Source organism: Leptosomus discolor, chromosome 2, assembly GCF_034619465.1.
Source record: "Leptosomus discolor isolate bLepDis1 chromosome 2, bLepDis1.hap2, whole genome shotgun sequence".
Taxonomy (NCBI): domain Eukaryota; kingdom Metazoa; phylum Chordata; class Aves; order Leptosomiformes; family Leptosomidae; genus Leptosomus; species Leptosomus discolor.
Window position 1 is genome coordinate 27636102 of NC_141392.1, and position 18024 is coordinate 27654125.

The following is an 18024-nucleotide window of genomic DNA, read 5'->3' on the forward strand; positions in this document are numbered from 1 at the left end:
GCAGCCCGGGTAGAGGGGAGAAAGGAAGTCAGTCTGCAATTGGTGCAGGATTAAAATACGACTATCACAGGTTAAAACCGGGGAGGTGAAAGGTTCCACCAGCTTATGACACCGCTTCAGGTACTAACATAGTGGGGAACAAAGGAAACGACCACCAATCCCTCTCAACTGTGTGACTGAACATTCGTGCAAAGTAAACCAGCAAAGGACCGAGATTTACATCAATTACGTACATGTCATCATCATGTCTCTCTGCAGCCGTTTCATTTTTGAAGTTGTCTTTGATGAGAAATCCAAAGACTGAAGCAACATATTATAAACAAATGAAAAGTCATCACAATCAGTTTAATGAAGTGCACAGAATAGCAATTGATCATGTCAATAAAAATAAAACAATTAATTTTACATCAAGTGTGCTTTATTTCCTCCACAGGTATTCTGTTAAATAAAGCACCATATATATACTGCCAGGCCACAGCTAAAGAGGATTCTTTACAGAATCAAATTTCTTGTGGTTGTTTAGTATACAAGTAAACTTAATTTTGATAATAAGAACCACAGCGATCTGAGGCAATCTGCCTCTATTATAAGGTACAAAACTGGCACAGAGGACACCATATTATACACAGTAAAAATGTCATAAGTTTAAATTACATCATACAGGGCAAGGCAGCCCTGTTCTCCCAGACAGCCATATTAAATGAAAGCCACTACAGTGAACTCTTTAATTACATAAAACATACCCATTATCTGATTGCCCTTTAAGAAAGTGTACGGTAGATGCAAAGAAAGAAAAGAAAAGAAAATCTGGAGTTCTGCCTGACCAAGAATGAAGCATATAAATCTATCTTGCCATTCAAGCAGAGAGCACTGGACAAACTGAAGCACAAAACAGAAATAAGCAAAACTTATACAAACAGCATTTTGGGGGAAGAAAAAAAAAAAGAAAGACTTAAAAGCAGACATGCTCCATTTAATGTCAAGAAGCAGCTTGGCTTCCTTTTCCAGATATCCTTGTGACCACATGAATCGTTGACTCAATGGTCCTACACAGGATGTCTAAAATGTCATGCTGCTGCATGTGACTAAAAAGTCCTCTGGAATGGCCACAACTGATTGATAAACTAGTTTCAGGGTCCTGGGATGGTAAGGCTTGACCATCACAGCTTCTTAAATCTGCGAGGTCAGATAAAACGGCTGAAATCGATGTGGAAGGGAACTCCGAGTCCTCCTCGGCTCCAATGGAATCCTTGGAAGTCTGCAGGTCTTTAAATTCTTTGCATTCTTCAAATTTACCATTTCCTGACTGCTCTTCCGTGTGCTGTGACCGCGTCGCTAACATTATGTCTTCTGAAAATGAAGATGGAACTTCCATTCTGTACTCCTTGACAGAACTATTCTCGGGGGAAGGAGGATCTTGCTCAGTGCCTGGATCAATGATCGAAGAGTCCCGTGTCTCATTATCTGAAGTGCTCGTTGGGGTCAGTGCCTCCCGGGGTTCAGTTTTTATATCACTGATACAGCTGTCTACAGTGTGCTCCTCATCGCTGCTGACACGTCTTCTCTTTACAGGAGTGGCTCCTTCATCATCTGCAAGAAAAAGGAAAACTCGCTTAAGGAAAACGGGCCTTTCACATTTTTACTCTTTTCCCTGTTGAACACAGGACTTCAATGAATACTTATTGCCTTAGAGGAAATTCATGTAATTGCCTAGAATTTTAGCTCCGTAATAAAATAACATTTCTTGTGTAGTGTTGGGGATTGGAGTGAAGAAATGTCCCCCCTGCAGCGCTAAGAAAACAGCATGTTGTTAATTTTGTCAAAGTTCGTAAAACCTCAGTTAGAGTGACACCATTACAGAAGGCAAACCTTTAGTTTTTCTTTCTTTGGCTTCTTGCTCTTGTAATGAGTTCCTCTGTTGTTGACAAGCTCTACATTTGTTTAAAAGCTCTTGTAAAGTTGGAATCAGGGCTGAGTTGAGCTGTTTGGGAGTGTGCACTGAAAGCAGCAAGGCAAGTGCTCGGAGGTCCTAAAATACAGAAGTAAACAAACTTAACCAGCCTTATTTCAAACTGCTGTTCAATTAATCCCACACAGAGCGAGATCTGGGCAATAAGCAGAGGCTTCAACATGTTCTGAACATCCAAAAGATCAAATTCTCAATATGCTTCCACTACTGAAATTTCCCACTCACTACTACTTTGCTGGCTGTAACGTAGATCCGTGCTAAGCAGCTCACAGTACTGTGCTGCTCTCTGCGAGATAAAATCTTTTGCTGGGCTGGAACGTTTCTCCAGTCACTCTGCTGCACTTTGCATTACTTGTTTCCCACGATCAGCTGCCTGCTCCCAGTCTTAGGGTCCCCACCGTCACCTTGGGAGACCCAAGTGGCCATGCTGTGCACGCCAAGGCGGAATGGAGGATTCTGGAGAGCTCAGGTGCTGCTCTGTACATTTGTGGCTGTCTTGTTGGTAGGGGTTAACATTTCCAGCCAGCCAGTTAAAAGCACCCTCCCACGCACTCACCAGGAGTCCAGCTCAGGAATCAAGTAGAGCTAACAGTGCCGCCTCTTTAATTAGAGCCTGGCACTGAAGAGTTTACACAGAAAATAAGCTGCCTCCTAAATGATGCCAGTATTTGAATGGCTTAGAAAAGACTCACCCCATTTAAAGTAGAGCTTGCTTTGGAAATTTCAACTCTCTGGTTGCTGAAGTCAGATTCTAGGCTCTGATACTGGTTTATTAGATTTGTAATGAGAGTGTTGATCAAGTTGGCACAGTTTGCTTCAGAAAACACCTGCCCTTGCACCTGTGAAAAGACCGTATTTTTTTTAAACCACAAAAAGATGGAACTGTGAAAACAGTATCCCAAACTGAAACAGCACACACGACTGCATTTCTTGAAGTAGAAATTACTGCTGAAAGACCACCTACCTTTAGAAGAAAATGGGTCAGAAAGGTGTATACAATGTTGTTGTTAAGAAAGGTCCTTTCATCCATCAGAATACATTTTATATATTCTGCAAAAACCGGATCTTCGCAGAGGAGCTTTACACAGTTCTTTGACATTGCGGACTGGGGAAGAGAGAGAAGACTGCAAAGACCACTGGAAGCATGGCACTGCGGCAGCGCTGTCTGTAACGGCTGTCTCGGCTGGAGACACCTAGCCAGGCCCGCTGATGTGCCTAACTCATACCGGGCCATTCTTACCGATACAAATATTTCAGGTCTATGAGGTATCAGTACATTGTACAAATCCATTATTATCAATTATTATTTCATGTTTTCCTTTTATGAGGTTTATTCCGTAGGAATGCCAGTTCACCACCATCAGTACGGATGCAAAGGGCCGGTGCCTCCTAACCTGTGAGCTGACTACAGGGTCCTCTGGCCAAGGTGCAGAGGCCCCTTCTTACAGTGCGCACACAGCAATACCCAGACTTAGAGATCGCCCAGTTTTTATTTCACCATACCAACATGCACGCTGCCTAAAGAGCTGGGAATTCACAGGGGCAGGACGCAGTAGTTTCTGTACACACCCAGGCTACCATCCCGCCACCATTACGTATTGCGTGGAGTTGCTGCCCAAGTTTTTGCAGGACCTGGGGCGTACAGGGAGCAAAGACAATCTGCTGGATTTTTATACTTGATTTAATCAGGTTTTATCAGATGACAGGCAACATAAGCAGAGTTATTTTCTATTCAAAGTACTAGAATTTTGAATGATTAAACAACAGTTTAATTTATGGGTTACTAGTTACAATTTACGAGTTAATCTCTGTTTCACATTCCTTGTATTTCCATTCCATTAGTTCTCAAACTCACTGACTCTTACCTGAGTCTGACAAAGCTCGGTCCAAAGTTTGGGAAATAGCGCGAGGTGAAGTGGCAAACCTTCATATGCAACTAGGACACCTGAAATTTTATGAGGAAATAAGTTACTGTGTGAGAATTCTGTTGAAGATAACTCACTTCCTGATAAAAGTGGTACCAAGGTGCCATATTGTTTTATAAGACGACATTTGAAGCATTTTTTTATACTCGGAAAGACTTATCGTCTGTGAATTTCTTCCAGTATGTTTAATAAATACATGTATCCCTTCAGTATTTCTGTGAAATGTAAAAAAACCTAAAGAGCTAGCTTTAGTTCTGGGTTTGTAATCAGGTTATTTTATTACTGTCAAATTTTCAACTGGTCAGCAGCAGCACTTGCAGGTTTTAAATACCTTCTTTTAAAACCAGCAGGTAACTTTTAAAGGGTGATCTTCACTATTAACCTAAGCCCCACTGTCACCTAGACCACGAAGGAGCTAAGGGAAACCCTGAACAACAGCAGATTCAGCCTTTGGACGTCACAGGGCAATTCAAGGCAGGAAGCTCTCCTGCAGAGACCCAGCTGCATGGCTGGAGCAGTCGGGCAGATAAAGCCACAAACACCTTGTTCACACACCCAAAAACCCAGGTTTACATTGTGGCAGGAAGAAACCCAAATGCTGGTGGTATCTACTGGCAGAGCTGAAACAAGTATCAGGTACAAACTACACGACTGAAGGTTATAAATTTAATTATAATCTTAATTAAACATTGTGATGATTCCCAAAACTATGCAGTGAAATAAACCCAGGCTGGTAACGCCAACCAGTGCCACCTGTGGCTGTCTAGATGGTCAGGTATGCTCCTGGGCAGAGTGCCAGGCAATGCCATCAGCAGAGATGCTGAGGATGCAGGATCTGATCCAAAGCCATTTAAACTGCCAAACCAAAACCCAAACAGCTTCAGTGAGTCCTGTATCAACCTCTAGTAATGTCTGCAAGGAGACTGAACCCCACTGATTGTCTCAGCTCCTTTCTGGACAGGCCTAAAGCATGACAGCCACGTAGGTGAGACTGTACTACATTATACACGTCGTACAGCTTTGTGGATAAAAATAATGTCCAGAACAATTAATGCAGCAAGTTTCACAAGCTCTGCTTTTCCTTAAAAACCTGAATATAAAACTTAGTGGAGAGAAGCGCTCACAGTTATCACAGAAAAAAAAAAATCCTTAGGCTGTTTAACCTTCATACTTACTCATTTTAACTAAAGTTTCAGTAAACTTTTCACAGTTGATTGCAACTCGACATAGTAGATGGATGAACTGATGATAAGAAAAGAAGTAGTCTAGCAGCATACGATCGTAAACATCATCTTTGCCCTGAAGATTTAAGAGAGCTTCATTTAAACTACATAAGCAACTGGACAGCAACCAGATTTCCTAAGCATCTAGCTTAATGTTGCTGCACTTCCTGCCCCAGAATGTTTAATCAAATACTAGGGGAAAACACGACAGGAATGTCCAGGTCTAACCCAGGCCAGCTGCATCTCCTCACCGAGCCCTTGGCAAGCACAACAGTGAGATCGGAGGAGGGACGGCAAATGCAATTCCCCCGCTGGTAAAAACTTCTATTGTAGGATTCTGAACCAACAGACTGAGAAGATGTAAAGCTGTGCGAGTACCACATCTTGACAATGACAAGAAAAGAACAATCTGATTTTACATCATATACAGATACCTAAATATATATATATATACACACTACTGCTTTTTACATCATCGTTTGTCAGTTACGATCTGTAGAAGTCACAGTTTTCTCAAGACCCAGCTTCACAAGCTGTCAAAGCAGTACTTGCAGGAATGCCTCAAACCAATTGATAAATATATGCCAAGGGTTTTGTGTGCCGATATTTCAATATATTTTGGATGTATGCACTTAAGATGGCATCAGCTTCCATAGAGCAGATAGCCAAAAAGAAATCTCGAATACTCAAGCAAACAAATGCAACCTTATACAAAACAAATGAAAACAAGCATGCAAAACCACAGGGGAACGTAATTGTGGATGTGGTTTTAAAGGCTTGAAAAATCTTCTGGTTCCTAATGTATATGAATTCATTATAAAGTTTAAAATATTGTGTCATACAGTATGATGACTTTTTAAGTTCAAACTTTTACATTATTTAGTGCCACATCCATTACCTCTGGATACACAATGGAAAAAACTACTACAGATCATTTCTGGCTCTATACCTTTTTAAAAAAACTTTGGTTACACAGTAAATTTGATGGTGCACAGATATACACAGCATCATTCTGAAAGCTTTAAAAAAGAAGGGTTACTTACCCTACAGTAACCGTGCTTCTTCGAAATGTGTTGCCCACACAGATTCCCATCTACGTGCACATAGGCCCCATGTGCAGGAGATTGGATTCTTTCTGAATAGCAGTGTCCACTGGGGCTGTGCCTGCACCCAGTGTGTCCTTGCGACCACTGTACCTGAGGGCATAAGGGGTATGGCGGCTTCAACCACCACTCAATTCCTTCACCGATAAGAATCCCCTATGACAGGACTCGGAGTTAGCACAGGAGGAGGACCACAGAATCTGTGTGGACAAAGCATCTTGAAGAACCACAGTTACTGTACAGCAAGTAACCAGTTTTCCTTCTTCAAATGATTGTCCATACATATTCCTTTCAGGGTGGGATTCACCTTACCTGACTTTAGCTATCTAAAGTCTAGTCAGTTCAGTATTCCCTGCAGTCAATGGAGAGAGAGGCAGACTTCTCCAGAGAAGAGTCACCTCATCCGGACTCAGGTGTCTAGGACAGGAAGGAGGGTCACTATTTATCTCCTTCCGAGGCTAACTATCGCCATTAACCACAGAACACTGTGGACCGGACACTGACCTTTTAGATAGGCAAAGTTATGTGAGCTGAATCCCACCGTTGCTGCAACTGTAATAATGGGATGTGGCAAGTGACTACAAAGTAGCCCCACCGAAGCTGGCATCCCATCAGGAAGCCCACAGAAGGGAAAATGGAAAGTGAAAGACTTAAAGCCTTATACGATATTTCAGGTACTGCTATTTCACCCAAATACTTAGCAGATTATGCCTCAGTCCCGGTGGAATGGACTCTAATGAAACCTGGAGGATCTACTTAGCTGCCTGGTATTAAACCTTACCATACTTTGAAACCCATCTGGACAACCCCTGGGCAGTCCCTGAATTTTCTTTATAAATGCCACAGACAGACTGGATGATTAGCAAAATCTGTGTTTTGTTTTTTTTCTGAATACAAGGCTCAAACCCTTATCACGTCTGCAATATGAAGCTGTGTATCACCAAGGGCAGGGAAATGGTGCTTCTGGAGTGCACATCTAGAATGGAGTATATGAGGACAACACATCTTGAAGAAGAATTATGCTTGGTTTACAAAGAAAACTTAGAGGCATTGTGCCACTAGATTCTTACAATCTTTTTGTACAAAGGGAAGACAACAGAGAAATGACTATTTGTAAGACCGTGCATTTACATACCTTGCTGGCTTCCACCATTGTAGGCAAGAGGCACATGTTAAGTTCAGGACGTGGAGGACGAATATTGCTTTTTCCCCCTATTAATTTCAAATTTTCACGACATGGAAAATAAGGTCCAAGAGACACTGTAGTATAAGTTAGGATAGAATAGGGATATATTAAAAAGGTCAATATTTGACATCAGCAAGGAACATGATAATAGAGTAAGAGAACTTCAAAATACAATCACTGAAATACCTACTTGGGATATTACTGTGGTGGTATGTACAATGATTGTGCTGTAGAAATGGAACCAGAGTATGTAGGAAATCATGAGGACTTAAAAGTACAAGCTCCTTGAGGACATCTACAAACAAAAAGTTGTTTTTGCTATTACACATTGTTATTTCTTAACAGCAAACAGTTTAACTTAAGGCTCATGCATTTGCAAACCCTTTTTCATGTCCCTTTTGCTGCACTCGCGTGCACTGTGCAGGCAGGCTCTACTGTGAACAGCACCTAAAGTGAACACCCCTGAATCTGTCAAGATTCCCTTCACCTCTGCCGTGGGCAGAAACCCACTCAGTGGTAGATCAACCACCAGTGAGAGTGGTGCCAGCTTGTGGAAAGTAGAAGCTCAATAAAATTACCCTCTTTCTGCCTTCTTAAACATAGCAGGTTTGATGCCTGGAAAATGCCACCCAGCAGCAGTCAGGAGGACAAAGAAAGGCACTCAAAGGAAGGGGAAAATGCACACAAATCACACAAAAAAAGGTAATTTGGACACAGTTTTAGGCCTTCATTAGCATGCATAAAAATGCAGATTATATCCATTAAATAATATTTAAAAAGCCTAAGCTAGAAAAAACCTAGACCTTTTTGAAATAGGTCTTCTAATGCAAAAGAGACACTTATATATAATGTCTACGTCTACAATTTAAAAAAGCAAATCCATTCCATTCTACAAGCTATTTAAGCTTCACTTTCATTATTGTACCTTCTGCTACAATGGATAACAAAAACAAACACTCAGAGTTGTTATTCAGACTAACTTGGTGACCATGCACCATTCTGAGTGGAGCATCAGTTAATATTCGAATTTCAATGTAAGACTTGGGATTTGATTCTAAACTCACTGACACCTGAATTCAGGAGTTACGCCTTAATTGTGCCCCTTATTGGTAGCAAACCGGTCTCTCGAAACGAAGGCTGACTTTCTGCGCACCCAGTCTGCGTGCCTGGGGAAGCAGGAATATCAATTCTAACCTGACAAAGGCAGAATTATTTAGAATAGGAACAACGGCAATATTGATCTATTGACAGTAGTAATTAAACAATCCAAATCTACAGAGTATCTAGGGAGCCTCTGCACCTGCAAACATGGAATTCAAATTCCACAGCAGGTAACTGCGTAGAACAGGTCTTTCCAGACTGCAGTCACGCTACTACAACTTACCAATACAAGCGTTCCTAAGTTCTGGAGGACTATAGGAATTCAGCAGAGTTAAGAGCTTATGAGCAAATTCAATTCGCTCCTGCCACTGAATGAGAGCTTGCTTCACATCTGCAAATGTAAAACCATTGAAATCTCTTTAGTTAATTTCTCAAAAAGCTCATGAAATAAAGCACAGAATTCTACTGCTGAAGAATCTCTTCTTCCTCTAGCATGATTTTAATCAACCTAGAAATCTGTTAAATCTCACTGGTCTACTGCTATTAAATTCACTTAATCTAGTTTCATACTGTGTCAATAAATAATTCAATAAGTAACAATTTAATAATCTTATCTCCTACTGTATGGGAAATTTTTAAACACAGATAATAAGCAAGATTAAATATTAAGTTTTGGGTCATGAAAATTAATTAACAGACAACAGGCATTGTCCTTTGAAGAGTTACAGTCAAACCTTTTCTTTGAAGATACGGACGTGTTGACTTTAGAACCGAAAGGAAGATAGACAGAAGTTCTACTAGGTCTCCAGTCACATGGCAAGCTGTGGCCTCGTGGTACATCATGTGCAAAGTGTTAAAGGACTATAAGGAAAAAAAATGCCAAAACTTTATGTCGCCAAATTAACATACTTGTTATCATTTCTACGTCTACCCTAGAGATACCGCTTTTACATTTATTTTATGCTGAAACAAGATGTAACAAAATATACGATGCTAGATGTAATCACAAAATTACTCAAAGATAACAATGTTTGAAAGAGAATAAATGTATACAAAATTAGTATATTTACTAAAAGATTCTTGGAAAAAAAAAGAAAACAAAGGGGCAGGGGCGGCAAAGGGACAGGAGGAGGGAAGGAGAGAGAACAAATGAGCAACCAGGTATCTTCTATAGCAACGAAACTGACTTGGCGTTGGTAACACTGAACAACAGGGAGCATTGTGCATGGGGTTAAACTGAAACTTGCCTTTGGCCAAAAGGCTGGTTTTTGTTCTTCTCACCTAACCCAAATACTAGACTCATATTAGACCGTTATCAGGTGCATGCCAGCGGGAAACTGAATTTGTAAAATTTATTATAACGTTATCCCCTCTCCAAGTAGCTCCCACCCATCTCAACTCAAGAAATGTGCATTTTTGTGAGCACATCCAATACAGCTTGTAGAGAGAGACATTTAAAACCAGCCCTTATTTGTTTTCAAGGTAAAAGCTTTATATTAGTGGCTCAAAGTAATTACAAAGTTTTCACACAGTTATGTAAAACCCAATAAGCAAAGCATAATCTGAGACATAGTATTCTTATATACCTCTAATCCTAGTCTTTCCATGCGAACATACGAAGTGATATTACAGATGCATAAAGACAGACATGGGCATGTGAATTTGGGGAAAAAACATAAGATTAATACAGATGCTAGTCATTTTTCACACTGCTGCTTAAGGACACATGCTGTATGATTGTACATCAGAAGAATTACTTCTCCTTTTGTAACTAGAATACCTCCTCAGCATCTATGATTTATAGAAACATTGGGAAGGAAAAGCAACTCATTTCTGAACTGAAAAAATTCTAGCACAAGATGTAAGAAAAGATATTTAATCTGCTGAGATATTTTAAAGATAAAGAAACAGTAACCTCATTCCCTATAATGCAAAATCTTGAGATGCCATTTTTATATTACAGTGGAGATAAAAGATACATGGCCAACCCTGCAGAGTGGAAAGCTTTTCTGGATGTGACAACTCCTCAATGCAGTATTTTTCACCACGCAAAACACTTCCAGTGAACGAGTGAAAATATAAGGCCTGGTAAGTTCAAGCTCTAAAGCAACACTGGCTTTATCTAATTTCTAGCAATGCTTTACACAGGATAAACTGCGTCTTTTATTACACTTCTTTATAAACTTAATTATCCATTGTTAGTATGGATCAGGGTTAACCAAGCTGTTAAACAAGTTCTTTTTATCTATCTATCCATCTATCTATCTCTTAGTCTCCTTACAAGTTTCACATATGAATAAAGTTATAGCTCAGTTCCCACCTTTTTAGCCCAAGTTTACTGAACGTCAGCATTTTCAAGACAAAGAGGAACAGATATTCTGGAGTAACTGACTGCAGTTAATCAATCACTAGGCCTACATTTATAACAAGATCCTGAAAACTCAATGCTCTAACAGCACTGCAGTGTCTTCATTTTACTTTCTCTAACCGATTTTGTAATTCCAGCTTTTTCTATCACACTTTTTCCCAGAAAATACAACCTAGTGACATAAAAAGGTAAGATTTTTTTTTTATTATTAAACCACTTAAAAATGGGATTGGAATCAAATCAACCTCAAAGCATCACCCAGTCCATCCACATGCTTTGAAGCAGACTGAATATCTATATCTATATCCTTGGCAGATGTTTGCTCAAAGTCCTCCTGACAACTCCCAGTCATGCTGGCTGGCACCTTCTGAAGCAATGGATTCCAGCATCCCATTTACTGTACAGCTACAGCTACCTCCTTCCCGCTCCTCTTGCACCATGGATTTTTACCAGTTTATTATTGTCTCTCCCTGCATACACCACTCTACACACACCAAGAATGAACCGCATCTTATTTTCATACTTTCTCCTACACATCCAGACAATCTTGACTTTTATTCTTGCTCTCAAAAGGATCTAGAATCCTTCCCCATTCTGCAGTGCCAGTATATTTAATAAACAAACGTTCTCATCCATCAACTCAATAATGGAAGCGCTGACTAGAATCCATGATCTTACACCCATCTTAAGAAGAACAACAATAAAAAAAAAAAAAGATAAACACTGTACGTGCCTTTTTTCAGTCTTCTGGAATCTCACTCAAAAAAGTAGCCACTAACACTTCAGAGCTTTTTCAGCAATGTCTTTTAGACTTCTCCTACATTGCTGCAGGACATTGTTTTGTACAGTGAAGCGTTGGTGGGCAGGGGCTTCACATCCAAACTGTATCCATTTCAGGGCTGGGTTATTTATTCTTTTTTTCCTCTCTATTTTGAACTAACTCTGGTCTGGTCTCACAGACTAAATATCCGTTTACAACTGGAATACACTGTATGTGCTCCAGAAATGCATTTTAGGTTTAGTTTCATTGGAAAGAAATCTAGTTTGTGTGTTTATAGGCCACTCCTTCTTGCAAACAAAAGCACAACAGGTAGGAAAGGCAGGGAGAATGACCTCAGAAATGCCTCAAGGAAGTGTTCGGAAATGCTAATCACAATCTCATCCAAGTGTGCTTTAAGTGATTTCTGTATTTTAACCTGTTGCCTTAACACTTCTCAACTTAATTGTGTGACTGTGTTCAGCCATTCAAGTGCAGCTGATCTGTAATAGAGTGTAATTGGTTTGCGTGGCCGGGTTTTGGTAGCAGGGAGGGAAGGTTACACGGGTGGCTTCTGTGAGAGCTGCTAGAAGTTTCGCCTATGTCCGATACAGCCAATGCCAGCTGAATCCAAGATGGACCTGCCGCTGGCCAAGGCCAAGCTCATCAGTGACGGTTGTAGCGCCCCTGTGATAATGTGTTTAACAAAGGGAAAAGTTATTGCGCAGCAGTAATCGCAGCGAGTGAGAGGAGTGAGAATACGTGAGAGAAACATTTCTGCAGACACCAAGGTCAGTGAAGAGGGGGAGGAGGTGCTCCAGGCACCAGAGCGGCAATTCCCCTGCAGCATGTGAAGAAGGACCATAGTGAGGCAGGCTGTCCCCCTGCAGCCCATGGGCAGTGGAGCAGATGACTGCCTACACCCTGTGGAGGACCCTACGCTGCAGTAGGTGGATGCCTGAAGGAAGCTGTGACCCCGTGGGAAGCCTGCACCGGAGCAGGCTCCTGGCAGGACCTGTGGCCCATGGAGAGAGAGAAGCCCACGCTGGAGCAGGTTTGCTGCTAGTGACCCCATGGGGGGGCCCACACTGGAGCAGTCGGTTCCTGAAGGACTGCACACCATGAAGGAGGCCCATGCTGGAGCGGTTCGTGCAGAACTGTAGCCCATGGGAGGACTCACACTGGAGAAGTCATGGAGGACTGTGTCCCGTGAGAGGGACCCCACACTGGAGCAGGGGAAGTGTGTGAGGAGTCCTGCCCCTGAGGAGGAAGGAGCGGCAGGAACAACGTGCGATGAACTGACCCCAACCCCCATTCCCTGTCCCCCTGCGCTACTTGGGGGGAGGAGGGAGAGAAATCGGGATCAAAGTTAAGCCTGGGAAAGAAGGGAGGGGTGGGGGGTAAGGTGTTTTAAGATTTGGTTTTGTTTCTCATTACGCCTTTCTGAGTTGATTGGTAATAAATTACATTTGTTCCCAAGTCGAGTCTGTTTTGCCCATGATGGTAGATGCCGAGTGATCTCCCTGTCCTTATCTCAACCCACAAGCCTGCTCTCCCCTGTCCAGCTGAGGAGGCGGAGTGACAGAGTGGCTTTCTTTGGTGGGCACCTGGCATGTAGCCAGGGTCAAACCACCACATAGAGAGAATGACAGCAAAAAAGCATAAACTCACTCCTCTCAACATAATCTGTTGGCAGCTTTCCCTCTGTCTGGAGAAGCAGGCAAACATCTTCCTGATCTTTTTACTACTAAAGAAATTTTATTAAAGAGACAGGGGAAGTACCTATTTGAAGAAAGCCACGACTGATTTCTTACTACTCGTGACATCTCTCACTAGTTGCAACTTTTTCAGTAGACCTAATTTACTCTCCATTATGAACCTCAGAGAAATTGTTCAATCCTCAATATATGAGATTATACATCATCCTTTTACTACTTGGTCATCTTTCCTATTTAAGCTGCATCTGTTATAGTTACCCTACCAAATCATTGTTATGAACTAACTTGTTCTCTTTATCCTGAATTAAGATTTGTATAGCCTCAAATTTACTCCCTTAACCTCCTACATTAGCATTTAGACATACAAAAATGTCTGGTAAATCTTTTTTTGTCTTTCCTAAGAACCTTAAGATTTTAAGGTTTTACACATATGCCAGTACTTAATCAACATATTTCAGATGATACCATATAAAAACAATTTCAAGCAAACACATTGTCAGGAAGGAAGGGATGACTCAATGAGGAAGTGAGATGTTTACTACAATTAAATAACAAAGTGTTTACCTCAGTCATCAGAATCAATCCTCTGTTAAACACAACAAGAAGTCTGTCTTCATCAGATTCTAATAGTATTCTGAAGGCACTAGGAAAAAAATCCAAACATTGAGAACACTGAAAATTACATATAATCTTTTCGTAATTCAAACAAATGCTTAAAATGGTTATGCTTATGTTATATTTTGGAAAATAATAACAGAAGAAGAAACAAACCTCAAAAGAACATAATTTTTGTGTTTCTCCCTGTCCTTTTTCTTCTAAAAATGCCTCTCGTGTCAACTTCCTTTACATCAACTTTATGTTATTGAAAGTAATTTATAAACAACCTTTACAGAAATATTTCCCAAATAATGTCTGCAAAAAACGCTAAAACCCGAGGAAAATACTGTGCTTCAAAAGACAGAAGTTTATGCTTGTCAAATGACACATTTAAATAGGTTCAGTTAAGCACGTTTGGACTTTTAAATGTATAAAAACATTTCTATCAGAATATTTTACCCTTACAGCAGAACAGAAAAGAAAGGATTATGCTAATGAATGGTTCCTCTCAACGTAACAATTCTACCAGTGTGTTTGGGGCAATCTGGTTGTGCTCTCTGACAGATGACTGTACCTAATCCATTCATCTAACACACAGACCTTTTTTCCTTGTCACAAGAGTGTTCCAATGCATGAACAGTTGCACTGAAAACCCCAACACCTGACCTACACACCCAGGTAACTTGCAGTTACACTGAAAATACCCAAGCAACAGTTCGGATGTACTACTAAGACTACAGATTAAAAACTATCTGAAGATACGATACAATAAAACTCTGTACCACAGGCTCAAGTTCTAAAAAAACATTTCTGCCCCAAAACAACAAATGTCAACAACAGCAGCTGAAATTACTGCTTTGCTCATCTAGACTGATCACGGTAGGCTGGGAACGGAATTTCAGCTTAAATGCTGAATTAGAACATCGACTGATTTGTTTTTAGGTTTTTTCCAAGGGCTCTACTGATGCAATTTTGTCAGTGTTTCTTTTTGAACCTGAACAACATACATCTTTGTTTACACCTGTTTATTGCAGAATATTCGCTTACTTATTTTCAAGGATGAAACACTCTAAAATAAATTATATTTATAAACAATGAATTTTGGAAAAAAAAAGTTATAATTGTAACTTTCTGTTTCCTTACTTCTGAGTAGACGTATCCCCAAAACTTTTTCAAAAAGACTATCAAAATAACAACACTAATTGTTACTGTACTGCACATTTGGTAAAATACAGTTCATAGTCAAACAGGATTAGATTATTACACTACAGCTTCACTACTAATGTACCTTATTAAAGTAGTCCAACAAGACCGTCCATCCAAGCAGCGCAGGTAACAGCTTATGGTTGTTTTCTTAAACTGCTTTATGTCTTCTATCTCTTCCTCTCTCATGTCTGGTCTCTGAGCTACAAACAGCTGCATGAGGTTAAACAGCTCTTCTACTGCCTGAAACACACAAACATATTAGGTTAATCACTCGCAGTATGTTATCGTTTATATCTTACTTGTATTACTTATTGTCTATTATTTATACTAAGTAACACATAGAACAAACATACGTAAGCAAATTCGGATGGGAATACATTTTTAAGCCTTACAACAAAGTTATAAAATCAGTAGACAACATTTTAACCTTAAATAATTAAAACTAAACGGTCCTTAAACCCCAAAATTCTGGCATGGAAATTGTGGATATTTCTTATCTGTCTTGAATGCAGTTTGCTTTCAGCCTTTACTATTTACTGTGTGGAGTAGGACACATATTTGAGATAACCCTTCTGAACCTGAAATGGATGTTTTGATGCTTCCTAACAGCACAGCTCATTGCCACATATATAGACACATATATAGATACACACACACACACATATATATAAGAAGAATCTGAAATCCCTGATCCATGTGACCAAACTTCCCAGCTTTCCTTAAGGAACATAGCGGGCCACCTACACGGTGCAGCGGTATGTGCACTCTCTGATGATAACATTAGATTCTAACAGAATTCAGAGAGCTGCTTATGCTGGAACTCGCTGAAGTCCTGTATGCATGGGAAACCCTAAACACAGTGGAGTCATTAAAGTCCCTCACACGACAAACAGCAACTTCCGAGGGGAGATGCCAGCAACGAAAGCAGCAGAACCACTCCCAGGACTGTCAGAGCGCACATTTACTCTGGGAGCTGAACTAGAGAGAGGTTCAACACAGAAGGTTCCATGCATCCTCCTCCTCTACATTGTGAAGGAAATCTTTGTATTCTTTCTGTCCTTGTACACCTATAAAGGACTCCAAAGCAATATTCACTGAGTAATCATACAAAACCACGTACTTTGTCAGCCGTTTTTTTCACCATTACCCATGGGCTCTTTAACTAGTATCTACTCTCTACTGCAAGTGTCATGGTGTTGCAGGGACAGTGCAACCCCCAGCATACGGATGTTTTGCAAAAGATACACCAGCGTTCCCACGGTGAGCACCAGGCCATCCTCTGTTTGAATAAAATGGGCTAAATCTTGGCCCTATTCCAGAAACGGAAAGCAAAGAAGAAACTCCCTGGGAAGTCCTCTGACTCCCTATGTTAGGATGTAACACGCTTTCTTGAGACCACTATCAAAGGCTATCCCTTATTTCTTATGACTAGGCTGGCACACAGAATATTGAAGAACAGTGGAAACACCAGTTTCTGCTTCCAGAAAAAAACATCTGCTCTCCAATTGCTACACAGCAAAGAAGAAAATCCAAAACAATCCCCCCACAAAGCACAGTAATCTGATTCAAATGCATTATTAATTACTTTTATCAGGAAATCAAATTGACCACTGGGTACATTAAATAAGTCTTTCCATCTCTTTCACTAAAAGAGCCATTCAGTAAGAGGGGAAATACAAACAACGAAATTATTTTTTTGGTATCAATCTACTTACGCCTGGGTACTGACTGGCATGTGGCGTGAGATTCTTAAAGGCCCACTGGATATTCTGGTGAGACGCCAACTGCCTCGTGAATGCAGGGGACTGCTCACAGCAGAGGCGCAGGATGCCGTAGTAGGCAGGCAGCATCCCACGGTTAAAGAGCACCACATCCTGATCGTCGTGGTCTGCGAGGATGTAATTGAAGGCAATGTTCTTCGTCACCACAGGATTCTGTACAATAAGGCGTACGTTCTCTGGACAGTCCACACACACATTGTACCAAAAAGACAGCAAAGCCTGTTTGTTGTGGTTGGTGGCTATAGCCGGCTCAGAAAGTTTAGGCTGGAAAAGGTTCCATAAGTCCATGAAGTAAGTAGAAAACATGAGTTTCTCAGTTTTTGAGATCAAACAGTATGTCATGAAACTGAAGTAGGGCACAAGTTTTGTAGTGCCATGAACAGCAGCATCAACATATAGCTTAGCTCTTGAAAGAAGGCCAAGAAGCACATTGTAGACTTGATGAAGAACTACGGTAGTATCTGGACTGAGAGGCAGGTCGCGTGTAGGGATGTGCAAAGAGCGAGTCGATCGGAACATCTGACGGAAGGAATTGCTTGGAATAAGCGACACCAAGAGATAGGCTGCAGCTTCAAATGAAAACAAATTTGTTACACCTTTGAAAATGACATATACGCTTAACAGCCATTTAAACAGAACTTAAATGACATGGTATGTTCCATTTATGGATTTCAAAGCATTTTACAGAATCTGGTATTACTATATTCACACTAGAGATGAAAAAAAATAAATCAGAGCGGGTAAGACTAGCACAAAGCATGTTAAAAGTGGCATTAAGATTTGCTTTCAAGTCTCTTCACCCTATATTCCTGCACCAAAGCTGTACCTCCAGTTTCCACATCTCCCTTGGCCACAGAAAATGTACTAAAGTTCAGTGTGGCCTGTTACTGTAGAATCTCCTGTATAAAAAATTTAGACACAGAAAGGCTGAAAACATGATCTGACAATCTGATAGTGTGATTCCTGGCACAACAAACTAGAGAGCCAGGACACCCTGGAGTTGTGGAGAAGCACAGGTTTCTTCTCCTTGACCCACAAGTTCAAAGGACTCAACTGATGATTACTCTGTGAGGAGTGAAAGAGCAGCAGG

General features: G+C 40.7%; 1 protein-coding gene across 1 annotated transcript in view; it reads right to left on the minus strand.

Moving 5' to 3' along the window:
- Window positions 1–324: 324 nt before the first annotated feature.
- USP34 (ubiquitin specific peptidase 34) overlaps window positions 325–18024 on the minus strand; it is a 135354-nt gene continuing 117654 nt past the window's right edge. The window contains exons 68-81 of the mRNA XM_086460384.1: window positions 16869–17503; window positions 15236–15393; window positions 13915–13993; window positions 9242–9368; window positions 8791–8898; window positions 7597–7701; window positions 7356–7480; window positions 6161–6313; window positions 5070–5193; window positions 3835–3914; window positions 2934–3074; window positions 2662–2808; window positions 1870–2029; window positions 325–1590 (exon numbers count right to left, since the gene is read on the minus strand). Coding sequence (XP_086316510.1) covers window positions 980–1590; window positions 1870–2029; window positions 2662–2808; window positions 2934–3074; window positions 3835–3914; window positions 5070–5193; window positions 6161–6313; window positions 7356–7480; window positions 7597–7701; window positions 8791–8898; window positions 9242–9368; window positions 13915–13993; window positions 15236–15393; window positions 16869–17503 — 2753 coding nt within the window. The 3' untranslated portion in view covers window positions 325–979. The remainder of the gene's footprint in view (window positions 1591–1869; window positions 2030–2661; window positions 2809–2933; window positions 3075–3834; window positions 3915–5069; window positions 5194–6160; window positions 6314–7355; window positions 7481–7596; window positions 7702–8790; window positions 8899–9241; window positions 9369–13914; window positions 13994–15235; window positions 15394–16868; window positions 17504–18024) is intronic.